General features: G+C 50.6%; 1 protein-coding gene across 1 annotated transcript in view; it reads right to left on the bottom strand.

Moving 5' to 3' along the window:
• Positions 1–385: 385 nt before the first annotated feature.
• Ramp3 (receptor activity modifying protein 3) overlaps positions 386–15,643 on the bottom strand; it is a 19,530-nt gene continuing 4,272 nt past the window's right edge. The window contains exons 2-3 of the mRNA XM_021178454.2: positions 2,962–3,094; positions 386–1,390 (exon numbers count right to left, since the gene is read on the bottom strand). Of these exons, the coding sequence (XP_021034113.1) occupies positions 1,135–1,390; positions 2,962–3,094 (389 nt within the window). The 3' untranslated portion in view covers positions 386–1,134. The remainder of the gene's footprint in view (positions 1,391–2,961; positions 3,095–15,643) is intronic.

The raw sequence follows: 15,643 nt of genomic DNA, 5'->3' as shown, positions 1-15,643 counted from the left end.
TGAACCCCACCCCCACCCCTACCCCGGCCTTTGCTCTGCCTTCTCTGGGCAGTCAGGACACCCCGGGCAGAGCACGGCACTATCGAGGTCAGCAGCCTATACCCAGTGATGCAGGTCCTCCAGCGGGAGCACAGACGGAGCCTGAAGGGGTACAGCACCATCTACTGACCAGCATCTGCCTGGCCACATCTGACCAGGGCCTCTCCTTCCCGAAACCCACAGGCAGGGCATCTGGCAAACCAGGAAAGGGAAAAGGAGTGAGGGCACTGGAGCAGAACATCCGGACCCTCTCCTGTGAGGCTAAGTCCCCTGTGTGTGACATTACCTGAGCACCTGAGAGACCCACCAACTAACCCTGAATTCTCTGAAATAAAATGAGAAATACCACGTGTAAGGAGACACTTTAATCAAAAAGAACTGACATCGGCAGACAGAACCCTTGAGTACACTCAGAGCGCACCTCACTCCCAGGAGTACCCCTCAAGAAGGAGGTTCACACTCTACCTGCAGGGTAGGTGTCTTTGAAGGGATAAACAAGCCACGGCTCCAGCCCACACTGGACACAGAATCATGACGGATCACAGAGAGGACAGGCAGGTGGGTCAGTAGGTTACACGTGGCTCCTAATGACCCCAGGCTATCCTTCATGTCCGACAAAGGATGCGCTCAGTCTCTCAAACAGAAGAGCAGGGGGTGGGGGGTCCACATCTTCCAGATGACCTTGCCTGCCCTCTCTGGCCAAGTGTAGCAGGGGTCAGGGTCAGGGCTAGAAATGGGTCAGGACCTGGGCTGGGGTTCAGGCTGAGCAAGACTCTGCCAAGAAACAGCTAGAAACTAGGGAACCGAGCCTGGGGAGCGGGGCTCAGCAACAGCTGATTTCCATGCCTGGTCCACAAACTTGGGATTTGTCACTTTCTTCCACTAGCCCAAGAAAGAGCAAAGTATGGACAATCTGAACCCCAGCAGGCGGCAGGGTAGACAGCAAGGGCCACACCAGCCTGGTCAGGAGGACTTTGGCATGGCCAGGTAGGGTGTGACCAAAGCAGACCAGACAGACGCCGAGTCTGCCAGCTCTCAGAGCTCTGAGCAACATTCTCCCAGCCTGACAGACATGGCCCTCCATCCAGCAGACCCTCACAGCAGCCGGTCAGTGTGCTTGCTGCGCCACACCACCAGGCCAGCCATAGCCACCGTCAGCACGACAGGAACCGCAATCAGTGGGATGAGTACTTCGTCCGGGGGGTCTTCCCAGTGGCTCCGGTCCACCGTGCAGTTGGAAAAGAACTGCCTGTGGATTCCAGTGATGAAGCTCTGGGCCAGCGGGTTGGGCCAGTAGCAGCCCACGATGTTGGTCTCCATCTCGGTGCAGTTAGTGAAGCTCTCATAATACCTGCAGAGGCAGAAACATAGCTCTCCCAACACCCCTCACACCTGCCCTGGCCCAGGACCCAACAGACAGGTAAAGAATGGTCTAAGCTCAGTCCCACTTGGCCATTTCCTACACCTGCGGCCATCACCCACTCCCTTGAAGCTATAAGCTCCCTGGGTCTATGATGTCTGTTCTTCAACAGACCTCCCCAACACCAGATAGATAGGTTTCCCCAAAAGACATGGAGCCCGGAACGCACAGCCACACGGACCTGTAAAGCCCTCATCCTCACGGCATGCTGAAGGTCTGAGAAAAGAGTCTGCCTGAGGCCGGGGCTAGCTTCCTCCCAACCAAATCAGTCTGCTCTCACAAGCCAGGTGAGAGCCTGGGCCTAGGAGCTCCAGTCTCTGCCCCTGAAAAGTTGCCCCTCTGCCCCATCGGACAGAACGGCACAAGACAACTGTTCGTCTGAGCAAATGTGGAAAGGCTCCCGGGGAATCTCTTATGATCTGCCTCATCTACTCTACCAGACTTTCAGAGGTTCAGTAGGCTGGCAAGGACCACAGCCACCAGGATCCAGAGTTCAGTCTGATGTGTATAAGGACTTCCAAGTAGCCCCCTAGTCCAGGATGCAGCGAGCACCCTCTGGAGGTTGTGACCTCCCTGCTGTTGGGGTCTTTCAGGCTGAGGTCACCTAAGAGGCTCAGGAGGAAACTGAGAGGATGAATGTCTGCCCATAGCCAGCATCTCTGCCCAGGATGGTACTTCCCCAGGCCTGTTCAGATGAAGGACAAACTCAGGAGAAAGAGGATCCTGACCCAGAGTCCCATGGGGCCAGGACGTGGACCCACCTCTTCCTTCCTGTGCTGGTCCAGGCAGGAGTGGGGACCTGCCCATTCACAGGAAAGAGCTGCTCCCAACAAGTAGCTTCAAAAGTGTCACTGCGATCTGAATTGCCAGAAGCATCAGACTCAGGATGAAAGGTGGGAGGGACATAGTACCGGCGTCCCAAGTCCTCTGTGTCCACTCTGCCCGGGCAGTCACTCAACCAGATTTCCCACTCACTCTAAGCTGGTTCTCTAAGCCTAAACCACAGACCTGTGACCTCACAGGTGACCTTTACAAGGAAGAACCAGAAGCAAGGGCCCAGAATCATTGTCCAGACTCAGAGCCCGCTCTGAGCTTCAATTCTGATGCAGCCCTGGAGATGACCCGGTTCTCAGGGCATCTGGGACAGGGAGTCATAAAGACCCCAGAAAAACCTTTTGCCTCAAAGGCCCCCTCATCTCCATGTGTGTTAAGATGCATGTACTGTGACACCCCCTCCTCCCATGTGTCCAAGACCTTTCCACTGAACTGCCCAGAAACACTGCCCACAACCGTTCTCACAGCTCTATGTGGCTAAGCCAAACAGACCCCAGGCACCCCTGCAGCCCAGAGCAGTGTGTGGGCAGAGATGGGTGGGGATTATGGGAGGCGTGAGGGTGAGTGTGCCCAGGATCGTGAGCAGAAGTATGGGAGGGGGCAAGGTACAGGGCTAGGCATGTGCTAGCGGCACAATGGCTGGGTCCCGTGACCAGCTGGGCACTCACACGATGAACTCCGACAGGTTGCACCACTTCCAGACAGCCACCTTCTGCATCATGTCAGCGAAGGCTTTCCCACAGCGAGGCAGCCTCTCCAGCATGCCTGTCTCGTTGCAGCCGCACACCTGGGCACACTCACCTACGAGGGACAACAGTGAGAAGAGGGATGTCCAGGAAACTCTGACTAGCACAGCCCCATCCCTTGCTGATGTAAGCATAGCCCCTCCCACTGATAGGCCATCACCAGCCAGAGTTCACCCTCAACCCTGGCCACTGGACAACAGCAATGACACAGGAGAGAAAGCCACAGGGAGGCCCTGGGCCAGAGTCGTCAGGAGCTCAGAAGTGGGCAGAGGTCCTGGGAATATCCAGGAGTCCCCAACTCAATCCAGTGGCTCAGGGTACCTGCAGCAGTCCTGAGAAAGGATGTGAGCTGGAGCAGATCTCCCAGCCCTGTCATAACCTGCCTGGATTCTTGGAGGTCTGAGGCTGGGGCCCACTGGGATTCATGTTTGAAGCAATGAGAAAGTTCATAGAATCCTGAGACCTGACACTACTTATCACCCGGGATTTCAACATACTATCCCCTCTCCCTCATGCCTTCATTCTACACACGTTTCCTAGTAGAGACCAGGAATGCCTTACTTCCCACCACTCAAGGCCATCTTGTTCTCCAGAGCTCAGTGCATGCATGGCCATCCTGTTTCAGATGGCACAACTACTTCCTTCCCCTGGGCTCTATGTTGCTCCCATCAAGTAACCAATGGGAACACAGCTCGTGTGGCATGGTGGGTGGATGTACAGATCACCAACAACTGTGTCCTGGTGTGTACAGTCCTGCTGTGTCTTGAAGAGAGTATGGGAGGGGTGGGAGGTTCACAGCCCTACTATCTATGTCTGGGTGTGTGTATCCGTGTGTGTGTCCCTGTGTGTTTGTCTCTATATGTCCGTCTGTGCATGTGCATGTGAGAGGGTTGTGTTGGGGAGGTGTAGAGCCCTGCTGTCTACATCCTGGGATGTGGGGTGTGGCCCAGTTCTCTATATGCTGGGAGCCAGTGAAGGGCTGGAAGAGACAGGAGAGAAGTCCCTCCTTGGAATGGGACAGACTTAGCCACACCAATTATGAGCTCAGCCTCAGTGTTCGAGTCTCTAAGCAAGGTAAATGTCCACAGGGCTCTTGAGCTGTGTCCACAGCAGCCATGTTTAAGGTTTTTTGCAGGTGGTGGCAAACGCTTGCTCGCTGCCCTCATTTAACAAAACCTTGTGGGATGAATCGATGCATGTATACTCTATGGGCAGTCAGGCTCACACTGGGCACTGAGAGCTGCTAATTAAACCATGTAAAGGAACAGTGAGTTTGGATCTAAGCACGTTCTGGTGCAGTGGGCTACCAGATTTCAGGTGAGAGGCCACAGCCCTCTGACTCCTCAGAAAGAATCCCCATGAGGCCAGATGTTCACAGACAAAAGCCTGAGGTCCAGCCCACCCCAACTATGACAGGAAACCTGGGGACCCAGCTCAGGTCAGGCTCTGTGGCTCACTTTGTGGATAGCCTCAGACCACACAGTTTCCTTCTAAGGACAGATGACTGATAAGGACAAATGAGGGACAAGGACAGGTGACTGACAAGGACAGATGAGGGACAAGGGACAGATGAGGAACAAGGAACAGATGAGGGACAAAGGACAGATGACTGAGAAGGGACAGATGAGGGACAAGGGACAGATGAGGGACAAGAAAAGATGAGGGACAAGGACAGGTGACTGACAAGGACAGATGAGGGACAAGGGACAGATGAGGAACAAGGGACAGATGAGGAACAAAGTCAGATGACTGACAAGGGACAGATGAGGGACAAGGGACAGATGAGGGATAAAGACAGATGACTGACAAGGGACAGATGACTGACAAGGGACAGATGAGGGACAAGGACAGATGAGGGACAAGGGACAGATGACTGACAAGGGACAGATGAGGGACAAGGGACAGATGAGGGACAAGAAGAGATGAGGGACAAGGGACAGATGAGGGACAAAGGACAGATGAGGGACAAGGGACAAATGAGGGACAAGGGACAGATGAGGGACAAGGACAGATGAGGGACAAGAAGAGATGAGGGACAAGAAGAGATGAGGGCCAAGGAACAGATGAGGGTCAAAGACAGATGACTGACAAGAGACAGATGAGGGTCAAAGGCAGATGAGGGACAAGGGACAGATGAGGGACAAGGACAGATGAGGGACAAGAAGAGATGAGGGACAAGAAGAGATGAGGGACAAGGGACAGATGAGGGTCAAAGACAGATGACTGACAAGAGACAGATGAGGGTCAAAGGCAGATGAGGGACAAGGACAGATGAGGGTCAAGAGACAGATAAGTGGCAAGGCACAGATGAGGGACGAGGGACAGATGACAGACAAGGTACAGATGAGTGTCAAGGACAGATGAGGGACAAGGGACAGATAAGGGAAAATGACAGATGAGGGACAAGGGTCAGATAAAGGACAAGGGACAGATGAGTGACAAGGGACAAACAATGGCTGACAATGAACAGATGGACAAGAGTGAATTTTAGAGTGAGCAGGGGCGAGTCCCTCAGGTGTCCACCTTGACATTCCCCTGGCAAAAGGACATGCCACATGCCTGCAGCAAGCAAAGCTGCCTTCCTCTGTACACAGGGAACTGGAGAGAGCCATGCCGCCTGCAGGCCAGAGAACAGGACACAAAGGGGCCTCCCAGCTGCCCGGCACTGGATGCTCACACCTAGACTGCCTTCTTCCTCCTGTGCCTATCCAAACCTAGACATCTGAACCCAGGCTGAGCACATCGGATGTCACCAGGACTCAGTAGAGAGGTAGTGCAGACAGGACCCAACGTGTGTTCCCTCACTTGTCCCCTGAGAGCACTCCGAAGCCCCCAGGGAACTGTGACAGCAGGAGGACAGGGCTCTACATTGGACCCTCCACACACATTAGAGACAGTGGGATAGAGGGTGACCACATTTCTTCCAGGACAGTCCCTGGAAACAGGTATCAGTGACCTATCTCTCCCAAAGTAGCAATCCACAGCCTCCTGACCCCTCCCCCTGGTTTCCTACACCTTTGCACTGGCCTGTCCACACGTACACTCTGGGTCTGGCTCATCTGAGAACTCAAAATATCACACCCGGGGCCTGGCCCCTGTCTGTGTCCCTGTGTTCTCTTTTACACAGAACGGCCACATACTTAGTGTGCTGCTGTCCCTTTTCCACCTGTAGAACAGGACCCTGTCTGGTCCCAAGTCTGCACATAAAGTTGAGGGCCACTTCTCACTGCAAAGCATTTCATCCACAAGTGTAAACAATGGAAAGGCTTTCTTTTCATCTTGTGCGTTTGGGCATTTTGCCTGCCTTCGTTGCTGCTGTACCATGTGTGTACAGTGCCCATTGAGGCCGGATGAGTACCAGAACTGCTGGGACTGGAGGTGCAGAGTGCAAGCCACCATGTGGATACCAGGGACTGGGCACAGAACCTCCATGAGAGCAGGCAGTGCTCTGAACTGCTGAGCCATCTCTCCAGCCCCCTCACTTGGACGTTTAGCAAAGACCCTGAGCATTTGTGTGAAGAACTGTGCTGGGTACTTAGAAGTAAAGAAAAGGGGAATTAGCCCCTAATTTCAGGTGACCTGCTATCCAGGAAGCAAGAAGGAAAACACAAGGATCCAAGCTCTGAAATGGAAGAAACGTAAGCCAGGGTGTTAGATAGGGGAAGCCTGACAACCAGGAAATCTGACCTGTAGAGGCAGGCAACCACTGTCCCAAGACCCATGCTCGGGATAATGGCAGTAGAAGGGACAGCCAGAGCTGCTCCTAGGCCACAGTAAGGCCTGGTGCAAAAGCTGAGGTTTCAGGAAGAGGTGGGCTCTGACAGGGTTATTCACGTCGATGTGCGTTGTCCAGGTGGCAGACAGCTTAGAGCAACAAGAAGATAAGGCCAGGCATCCAAAGCTCTAAGGCATCGGTAAACACTAATTGTGGATGGAAGACAAGAAAATAACACCAGCCAGTTGGAGGGAATGGTTATCGCTGGCCTCGCAGAAGTTCCAGGGGCCTCTGACACCTACCACACAAATCCTACCAAAATCCTACAGCTTGGAGCAAGGAATTAGAAAGCCAAAGGCTACATGGAGCAGAACATTGAGCCTTGGACTGATTTTGCCCTCAAAGTATCACCCCAGCCTAGAAATGCCACAGGCAGATGAAGCCCAGGACAAGGTGCAGTGCAAAATCCTCAGGAGACAGACACTCTGTAGGAAATGAACCAGAAAGAGCTGCACCCATGGCAGGCTTGGAGTGAACTCAGTCCATCCATAGAAACCCCAAGTTACGTCCTGTGGAAGGTGACCTCAGGCAGGCATCCCGGAGCAGAGGCAAAGCTAGGTCCTCTCTGGGAAGGTGCACCATGATGGCAGCCCTCATTAGACTTCCATCGTCCCTCCTCCAAGGAAGTTGGGCACCTCACAGTCAGCCTCAGTACAAAGAGCCACCAAGGAAAGCAGCACACACACAAAAGAGAACATGGCGGAGAAGAGAGCTTGGTGAGCAAGGCACTTGCATGAAGGCCTGAGTTGGCATCCCCAGGACCCACATAAAAAGCTAAGCAGGCATAGCAGCCTCCTGTAACCCCAAAATTCTAGAGGCAAGGACAGCAGATTCCCAGCTACAGTAGCTGGGACTGAGGTGTTCTGGCTTCAGTGACAGACTCGTCTCAGTAAATAAAGTGGAGAAGTGGAAAGTGCATACAGGACCTTGGGTCTCTGTATGCACATGCACATGTGCATATGCGCACACACATGCCCACACACTTACTTACATACACCCAAGCACACATACAAACACATACATGCATGTGCACACATGTGTGCAGAGAGAGAGAGAGAGAGAGAGAGAGAGAGAGAGAGAGAACATCTTGGAGCAGTGAGTCTGTAACACTGAGCCACAAACTGATCCCCCTGCCCCAGCTCCAGTTACAGAAACCCTACCCCATTCAACCTCAAGGGGGAAGTATCCTCCCTTCAACACCAGCTCCCAGTCTGTGCCTACAGCTTTCCTCTGTGAGGAACAGATACATCACATTCCCTGAGCCACATACTGTAGGAGCTCTGTCCATTTTGGACAATGAATCCAGAAGGACAGAGGCTCCTTCTCCACCCAGCCCCACTTCTGCAAATGCTATGTGCAAGCATGATCAGCCAATAAGATTGGTTCTCCACTGAGCTGGCAGGTCGGGAGGAGACTGTACACTGAGAGAAGAAAGCTAAGAATGCCAGGAGCTGCAGTCCCCTTTGCCAATGTCTGCCCCTAGGCCAGAGAGGCCTCTGTGATAGAATCAAGTCACTGTGACACCTCACTATCCAGGAGAGTAACACTGAGGTCCCACCTAGAGAGAGCAGCAGGCTGTTAGGGCACAGAAATCTCCAGAGTTCTGGCAGTGGAGATAGATGAGTTACAATGTGGAACAGAGCAGAGGTCTACTCCAATAGGTGTCAAAAACAACAGGGTTACACTGATGGGCCATTGAGGCTGAGAAGGTTAGGGAAAAGTGAGCCGTTGAGATGGCTCAGTGGGTACAGGCACTAGCCGCCAAGTCCAACAATCTAAGCTCAGTTTCTGAGATCCACATGGGAGAGAAAGAGAGAGAGCTGACTTGTGCAAGTTTTCCTCAGACCTCCATACATGTGTCCCCTGGAGGGGGGCAAAGTATGTTGAAGTCTTGGTTCCAAACAAAAAAATCGAATCTTTGCAGAAGTATTCATTCAACTTATAATGAGTCCATTTGGGTGGGCCCTGATTCATGTGCGCATTATTCTCACAAAAAGAGACGCTGGGGCACAGGGACAAACACACAGAGGGGAAGTGAGGTGAGATCACATAGAATCACACTGAGAGAAGTCAGTCCTATGAAGGCAGAGTCAGAGGTCAGAATAGCGCCATCACAGTGCGAGGAATGCTCGGGGCACCAGAAGCCAGGCAGACACAATGAAAGAGCATGTCCCCATCGGGGTTACAGAGCTGTTAAGAGAAACGCCCACTGTGTCCAGTCACTTGGTTTCTGATTCTCAGTGACAGCTGCAGCACACTATTAAAGATATAAATGACTGAAATTCACTCAAGAAGGGACAGGAACCCTGAAAAGAATCGCAGTGTGAAGTGAGACTAACTAAAACCGTCTATAAAAATAACCCCCGGCCCAGAAGGCTGAACTGGCAAACTCTACCAAGTATATAAAGAATTAACAGACATCGTCCACATCTCTTCAGATAACAGAACAGGAAATCCAGACTTTTCTGCTTTCTTACTCGCTCTGTGAGGCTGCTTTTATCTTGCTAGCAAAAGCCAAAGTCACTCTTAGGAATAAAGTGATAACTCTTGGGCATATGGATGCAAAAGCCCCCATAAACACCTGCCGTGTGAGTACAGCAACTCACAAAAGTAAGTGCACACCATGGCCAAGGGGACAGAGCCCAGTGCAGGGCACCATGCAGAAGGGAGAACAAGGGGACTATGAAGCTCAGAAAAAGCATTGGAAAAAAATAAAACGTATTTTTGGTATTCATACGCGCGCGCGCGCGCGCGCACACACACACACACACACACAAAACTTGAAAGAGAATGCAACATCCTTAATACATTCAAGGCTATGTAGGAAAAATCTCAGAGTTAATATCACACTCAGGGTTAAAAGGCTGAAATATTTTCTCCTGAGACCAGGAAAAGACAAGGATGTCTGTTTTTAGCACTTCTATTCAACACAGAGCTGGAGGTTCCAACCAGAGCAGTTGGCAGGAAAGAAACAAAAGATCCAAATTGGGAAGGAAGAGCGGAAAGTATCTGAACTTTGAAAGGAATGGTCCTCCATGCACACAGCTCCAAAGGAGCCACACAAGCACTCAAAGTGTGAGTCACAAGCTCTCAAGAGAAACAGGGACAAACCAAGACATTATCGAAGTTAAGTTGGGCTGGAGAGACGGCTCAGCGGCAGACAGCACTGGCTGCTTCTGCAGAGGACCTGGGTTTGGTTCCTAGCACCGCATGGTACTCAGAACCAGCTGTAAGCCCAGGACCTGGAGACCCACACCCATCCTGGTCTCTCTGGGGATCAGACATGCATGATGTGGTGCACAGACATACACAAATGCAGGCAAAACACTCAGACATATAAAAGCAATAATAAGTCTTTTTAAAGTATCAATAAACATCCAAAAATAAAGGAAATAAATTTGGTAATAATACAGTCAAAAGTAATTAAATCCTTGGTATTCAATTTACCAATTCTAATCATTTGCATATGCTCAGCCCAGGGAATGGCACTATTAGAAGGTGTGGCCCTGTTGGAGTAGGTATGGCCTTGTTGGAATAGATGTGTCACTGTGGGTATGGGACCCTAATCCTAGCTGCCTGGAAACTAATATTCTGCCAGCAGCCTTCAGATGAAGATATAGAACTCTCAGCTCCTCCTGCACCATGACTGCCTGGATGCTGCCATGTTCCTGCCTTGATGATAATGGACTGAGTCTCTGAACATGTAAGCCAGTCCCAATTAAATGTTGTCCTTATAATGTTGCTTTGGTCATGGTATCTGTTCACAAGGCTAAAACCTGTACTCTGAAAGCTATAAAAATCTGGGATCTATATACATGGAAAGTTAGCCCATGTTCATCAATTTATATTTGATGAATTTAATAATAGGATGTCAATACTACTGTCGTGATTACCATTGACTTCAACCTGACAAGATCTAGTATCCTCTATGAGAAAGCCTCTGACACTCTTGAGATGGATTTTCTTGATTCCGTTAACTGAATGAAGAACAGCCATCTTAGATGTGGGCAGCACCTTTCGGTAGAGGACCAGGGGGCACTTTGCTTTTTGCCTGCTTGCTTTTGCTTCCCACTTGCTGAGTTTTCTGCTATATCGCTGTTGTCACTGTGGCCGCCATCCTTTGCTGCCATCAGAACTCAGATTCTTCAGTCTTTAACATGAACTGAAAACTAATGGCTCTCCAGCAATCACCCACTGCCCGATTGCGAGTACTGGGGTGTCTAACCTCATGGCGGAGCAGCTGCCAGGCTCTCAGCATCTTCAGTATGATGTCATCGGCTGTTGGACTGCCCAGTCCTTATCCTATTGCCAGTCTAACAAATCCTCTTTTTAGTATCTATTCGTCCAATCAGCTTTGTTCCTCTTGAGAACCCTAAGTCAGTTACCGAGTGATCTCCAGATCCAATGCAATCACTATAAAGATCACACAAGTCCCTTGGAGTAACTGATAAACTGACCTTAAAGTTCAACCAAGTGACAGTTGGGAGTAGTGGGACCCGGCTAGAATCTCAGCACTTGGAAGGTAGAGGCAGGAAGACTGTGGCTCAAGGCCATTTTCAGCTACACAGTGAGTGTACGGCCAGCCAAGAACAGGCTAGAAAGATGACTCAGCAAGAACAGGCTGGAAAGTTGACTCAGCAAAGTGCTATGGAGTCAGCGTGAAGACCAGTTTCAGTCCTCAGACCCTCAGCACCAATGGGTTTTTTGGCCTTTTTTTTTTTTCTTCTTTTTTTCTTTTTTTAAGCAAGTGACTAGAGAGATGGCTCAACATCTCAACAGTTGGACTCACATGCTGCTCTTGCAGAGGGCCTGAGAGTTCAGTTCTCAGCACCTACATGTGGCAGCCCAGGACTGCTCGTAACTCCAGCTAAGGCACCCCAGTAGCCTCTTCACACACATACCCACATATATACAACTTTAGACATAAAATAAATCTTTTTTAAAAAGCATCACAGTGACCTGTGCCTATGCTCCCAGAGTTGGGATGTGGACACAGGAAGATCCCTCAGCGTTGCCAGCCATTCATTCAGTCTCAGGGAAAGAAGCAACTAGGAGAGACACTCCATATTAACCTCTGACCTCCATATACACTTCCTGTGTGCACACAGGAAGTGAAGGGGGGGAGGAGGACAGGGAAGCTGGCTCAGCTGGCAGAGCATCTGCCATGCAGACATGAGAAGCTGAGTTTGGATCCTCAGCAGCCACAGAGAAGCCCGGCATGGGAAGCCAGGTGGAATGGCATGTCTTTGATCCCAGCACTTGGGAGACAAGAGCAGGTAGATCTCTGTGAGTTCAAGGCCAGCCTGGGCCACACAGTGAGTTCCAGGATAGCCAGAGTTAGAGAGAGAGAGAGAGCCTATCTCAAAGAACAAACGAAGGAAAAAAGAAAGAAACAAAGAGTGGGGGTGGGGAATGGTCTTGTGCACCTGTAACCCTGGCACTACAGCTGGGAAAGGTGAGTTTCTGGATATTGCTGGCCAATCAGTCTAACCAAATAGTGGTTTCAGTGAGAAGCCATGCCTCAAAAAGACAGGGTAGAGAGCTGAAGAGATGGCTTAGTAGTGAAAAGCACTGGTTCTTCTTCCAGAGGACCTGGGTTCAATTCCCAACACCCACGTTGTAGGTCACAATCCACCATAATTCTAGTTCCAGAAGTTCTATCAGACAAGGGATACTTTGCAACAAAATTTATCTCCAGAGATCAAGAAGACCTTTAACAACCATCGTAGTTGGTTTTTGTCAACTTGACCCAAGCCAAGGTCACCTGGAAAGAGGAAACCTCAGGTGAGAAAATATCTCCATTAGATTGATGTGCGGGCAAGCTGTGGAGCATTTTCTTGACTGATGTGGTAAGGCTCAGCCCACAGTGGGTGATGCCAACCCTGGGCAGGAAAAGGTTCTGCCTATAAGAAAGCAAGCTGAGCAAAAGGTCAGGAGGCAGCATCCCTCCATGGTCTCTGCCTTAGTTCCTGCCTTCAGACTCCTGCCTTGAGGTCTTGCCTTGACTTCCCCTCATGATTAGGACAAATATATAAACCCTTCTCACCCCAAGTGCCTTATGTTCATAGTATTTTATCACAGCTATAGAAGCCCAGCTAAGACACAATAAGGACTCAATTCAATAAGAGGATTCAACAGTCCGAAGCATCATCTTTCTACCAATAGCATCAAAATACACGAAAAATACGAAAAACGAAGGGGGCAGGAATCTGATGCTTTTCTCTTCATAATTTAAAGAAGAAATGGATTTATATAAAGATTGTATTTTATATTTTACAGGCATGTGTTGTGTCTGTATGAGCATATGCTACCTGTGTCTAGGTGCCCTCAGAGGCCAGGTCTTGGATCCTCCAAAATCAATCACCAGGGATTTTGAGCTGCTCTCATGTGGGTGCCGAGAATGGAATTCAGGTCCTCTAGAGGAGCAGGAAGCTCTCTTAACTTTTAACTTCTGAGCCATCTCTGTGTCCCCAGAAACAGAATTTGAAAAAATACATCAAGATTTAGATAACTCTGATGTTTTCATAGGCGTCTACTTACAAAACCTCCTTTGAGAGCTGAGCCAGGAAGGCGGTGGTACACACCTTTAATACCAGCACTCCGGAGGCAGAAGAAAGCTGATCTCTGTGAATTTGAGGCCAGCCTGGTCTACAGAGAAAGTTCTAGGACTACACAGAGAAATCCTGTCTCGATAAAAGACAAAAGAAAAAAGAAAGACTTTATACCACTGGAGCCCAGCTTCCTATTCTCTGCTCCCACAGAGTCTCTGCTCCCAACCTCAGTCACCCCTACAGGGCCCGAGGCTGCAGACTGTTCCCTCACACTGCTGTCTTCTCTGTGCACCTCAGGGTGCTGACACCAAGTTCTCCTTTAACCTGCCTCTAGGCTCTGAAGTACTTCAAAGGGAATAATTACACAGGTGTCCTAGTTTGCTGGTCTGTTGCTGTGCTAATCACCGTCCAAAACCAACTTTAGAGGAGGAAATGGTTCAGTTGAGCTCACGGGGAAGGGACAGCAGCAAGGAACCTGGAGGCAGAAACCATGGAGAAAGCTGCTCATGGCTTGCTTCCTCTGCTGGCTAGTGACCTCATTCATACACCCGAGGCCCACCTATCCAAGGGTGGCACAGCTCATGGTGGGCTAGGTCCTCCTACATCAATTGGTGATCAAGACAGGTCAGTCTGATGGAAGCCATTCCTCAGCTGTGGCTCCTTCGTCCCAGGTGTGTCAAGTTGACAACCAAGATCAGAAAGAAAGACAGCCTTTGGAAGGTGAGGCAAAGATTCTCCTCCCTGATTTAAGTGGGGGCCCCCATAATGGGCCCACTCAGAAACACAAAAGCTAAGAGCTCTAAACCCAATCCTTCCAGATAATTCTATCTCTGAGGATAAGCACATGATATAGAACGGAACAGCTGACAGGGTGTCACACTAAAGCCATCCAGGCCACATCCCAGGCCTGCTGAATGGGTGAGGTGAGGACTGGAGGGTCCCTGTTTGTTAAAATCCCCAATGTGTCTACTGTAATGTACACAGCAAGCTAAGAATGAGCAAGAGAGAGTGCATGTGCGTTCAGGTGTGCAAGCCTCATGCCAAGCTCATTCTCCGCCAACATACTCGGATCATACTCGGGCCATGATGTAGGTGTAAGGCATAAAAGAGCAGAGAGCAACCCCCTGTCCAGTCACTTGGGCCTCTACACACTTGACCACTGAGCCTCAATGTTTCTGGACCAAGGGCCTATTCCTCACCTTCCTCTCTCAGTCAATCTCAAGAAAGCATTATTCTTCTTGCCCCCTTGAGTTAGATGATAGGAAGGCCAAACCCCAGAAGTAAAGCTGCTCACCCATGACCAAACACAGAGTGAGTGTCTGAGCTAGGGGCATCTGAGGTGCCAGCTGTCCCCTGCTCAGCAGCACTTGCCACGCCTGATAGGGCAGAGGTGGAAAGGTGGCCCTGGTTCATGCCAGGATCGTCCCTTAGGGACTGTATGCAGGCAGATGATGGTGAAGACACACTATGTTCCTTTCTCCCACAGGCCTCCTTGTTCCATGTTGCATCTCCCTACCCTGGGCTCTGAAGGTCACTCAATGCTTACCATCTCTTCATTCCCAGATCAGGCTTTGTCGGTCCCTGCTGGGATCCTCTCAGTACTGTAGCAGAGGTACCCGACCTCCACCCAACAACTGAACAGATAGATGCCAGCCAGACAAGCCCCACCAGTCACACGCTCTAGTGACCCACATTCCCACTCTTGTCCTCCTGGACCTGGGCCTAAACAGCCCCGTCAGCCTGCCCAGCCGACCAGCTGCCAGACCACCAAGGCTCCCTCCCCTCTCCCCCTCCCCCACTTCCTTTTCCATTATGCCCCTTGATCATCTTCCCTCTCCATCTTCCTTTTCTTCTCTTCACCCTGGAAGTCAAAGAGAATCAGAATCCTAGGAGGCAGATGAAAGATGACAGATTTCCTCCACACCTCCATCACACACACACACACACACCTCCATCTCACACACACACACACACCTCCATCTCACACACACCTCCATCACACACACACACATACACACCTCCATCTCACACACACCTCCATCACACACACACATACACACCTCCATCACACACACACACATACACACCTCCATCTCACACACACCTCCATCACATACACACACATACACACCTCCATCTCATACACACCTCCATCACACACACACACACCTCCATCACACACACACACACACCTCCATCACACACACACACATACACACCTCCATCTCACACACACCTCCATCACACACACACACATACACACCTCCATCTCACACAC

Source organism: Mus caroli, chromosome 11 (assembly GCF_900094665.2).
Source record: "Mus caroli chromosome 11, CAROLI_EIJ_v1.1, whole genome shotgun sequence".
NCBI lineage: Eukaryota > Metazoa > Chordata > Mammalia > Rodentia > Muridae > Mus > Mus caroli.
The sequence above is the reverse complement of the archived record's forward strand: the minus strand, read 5'-3'. Positions and strand labels throughout refer to the sequence as shown.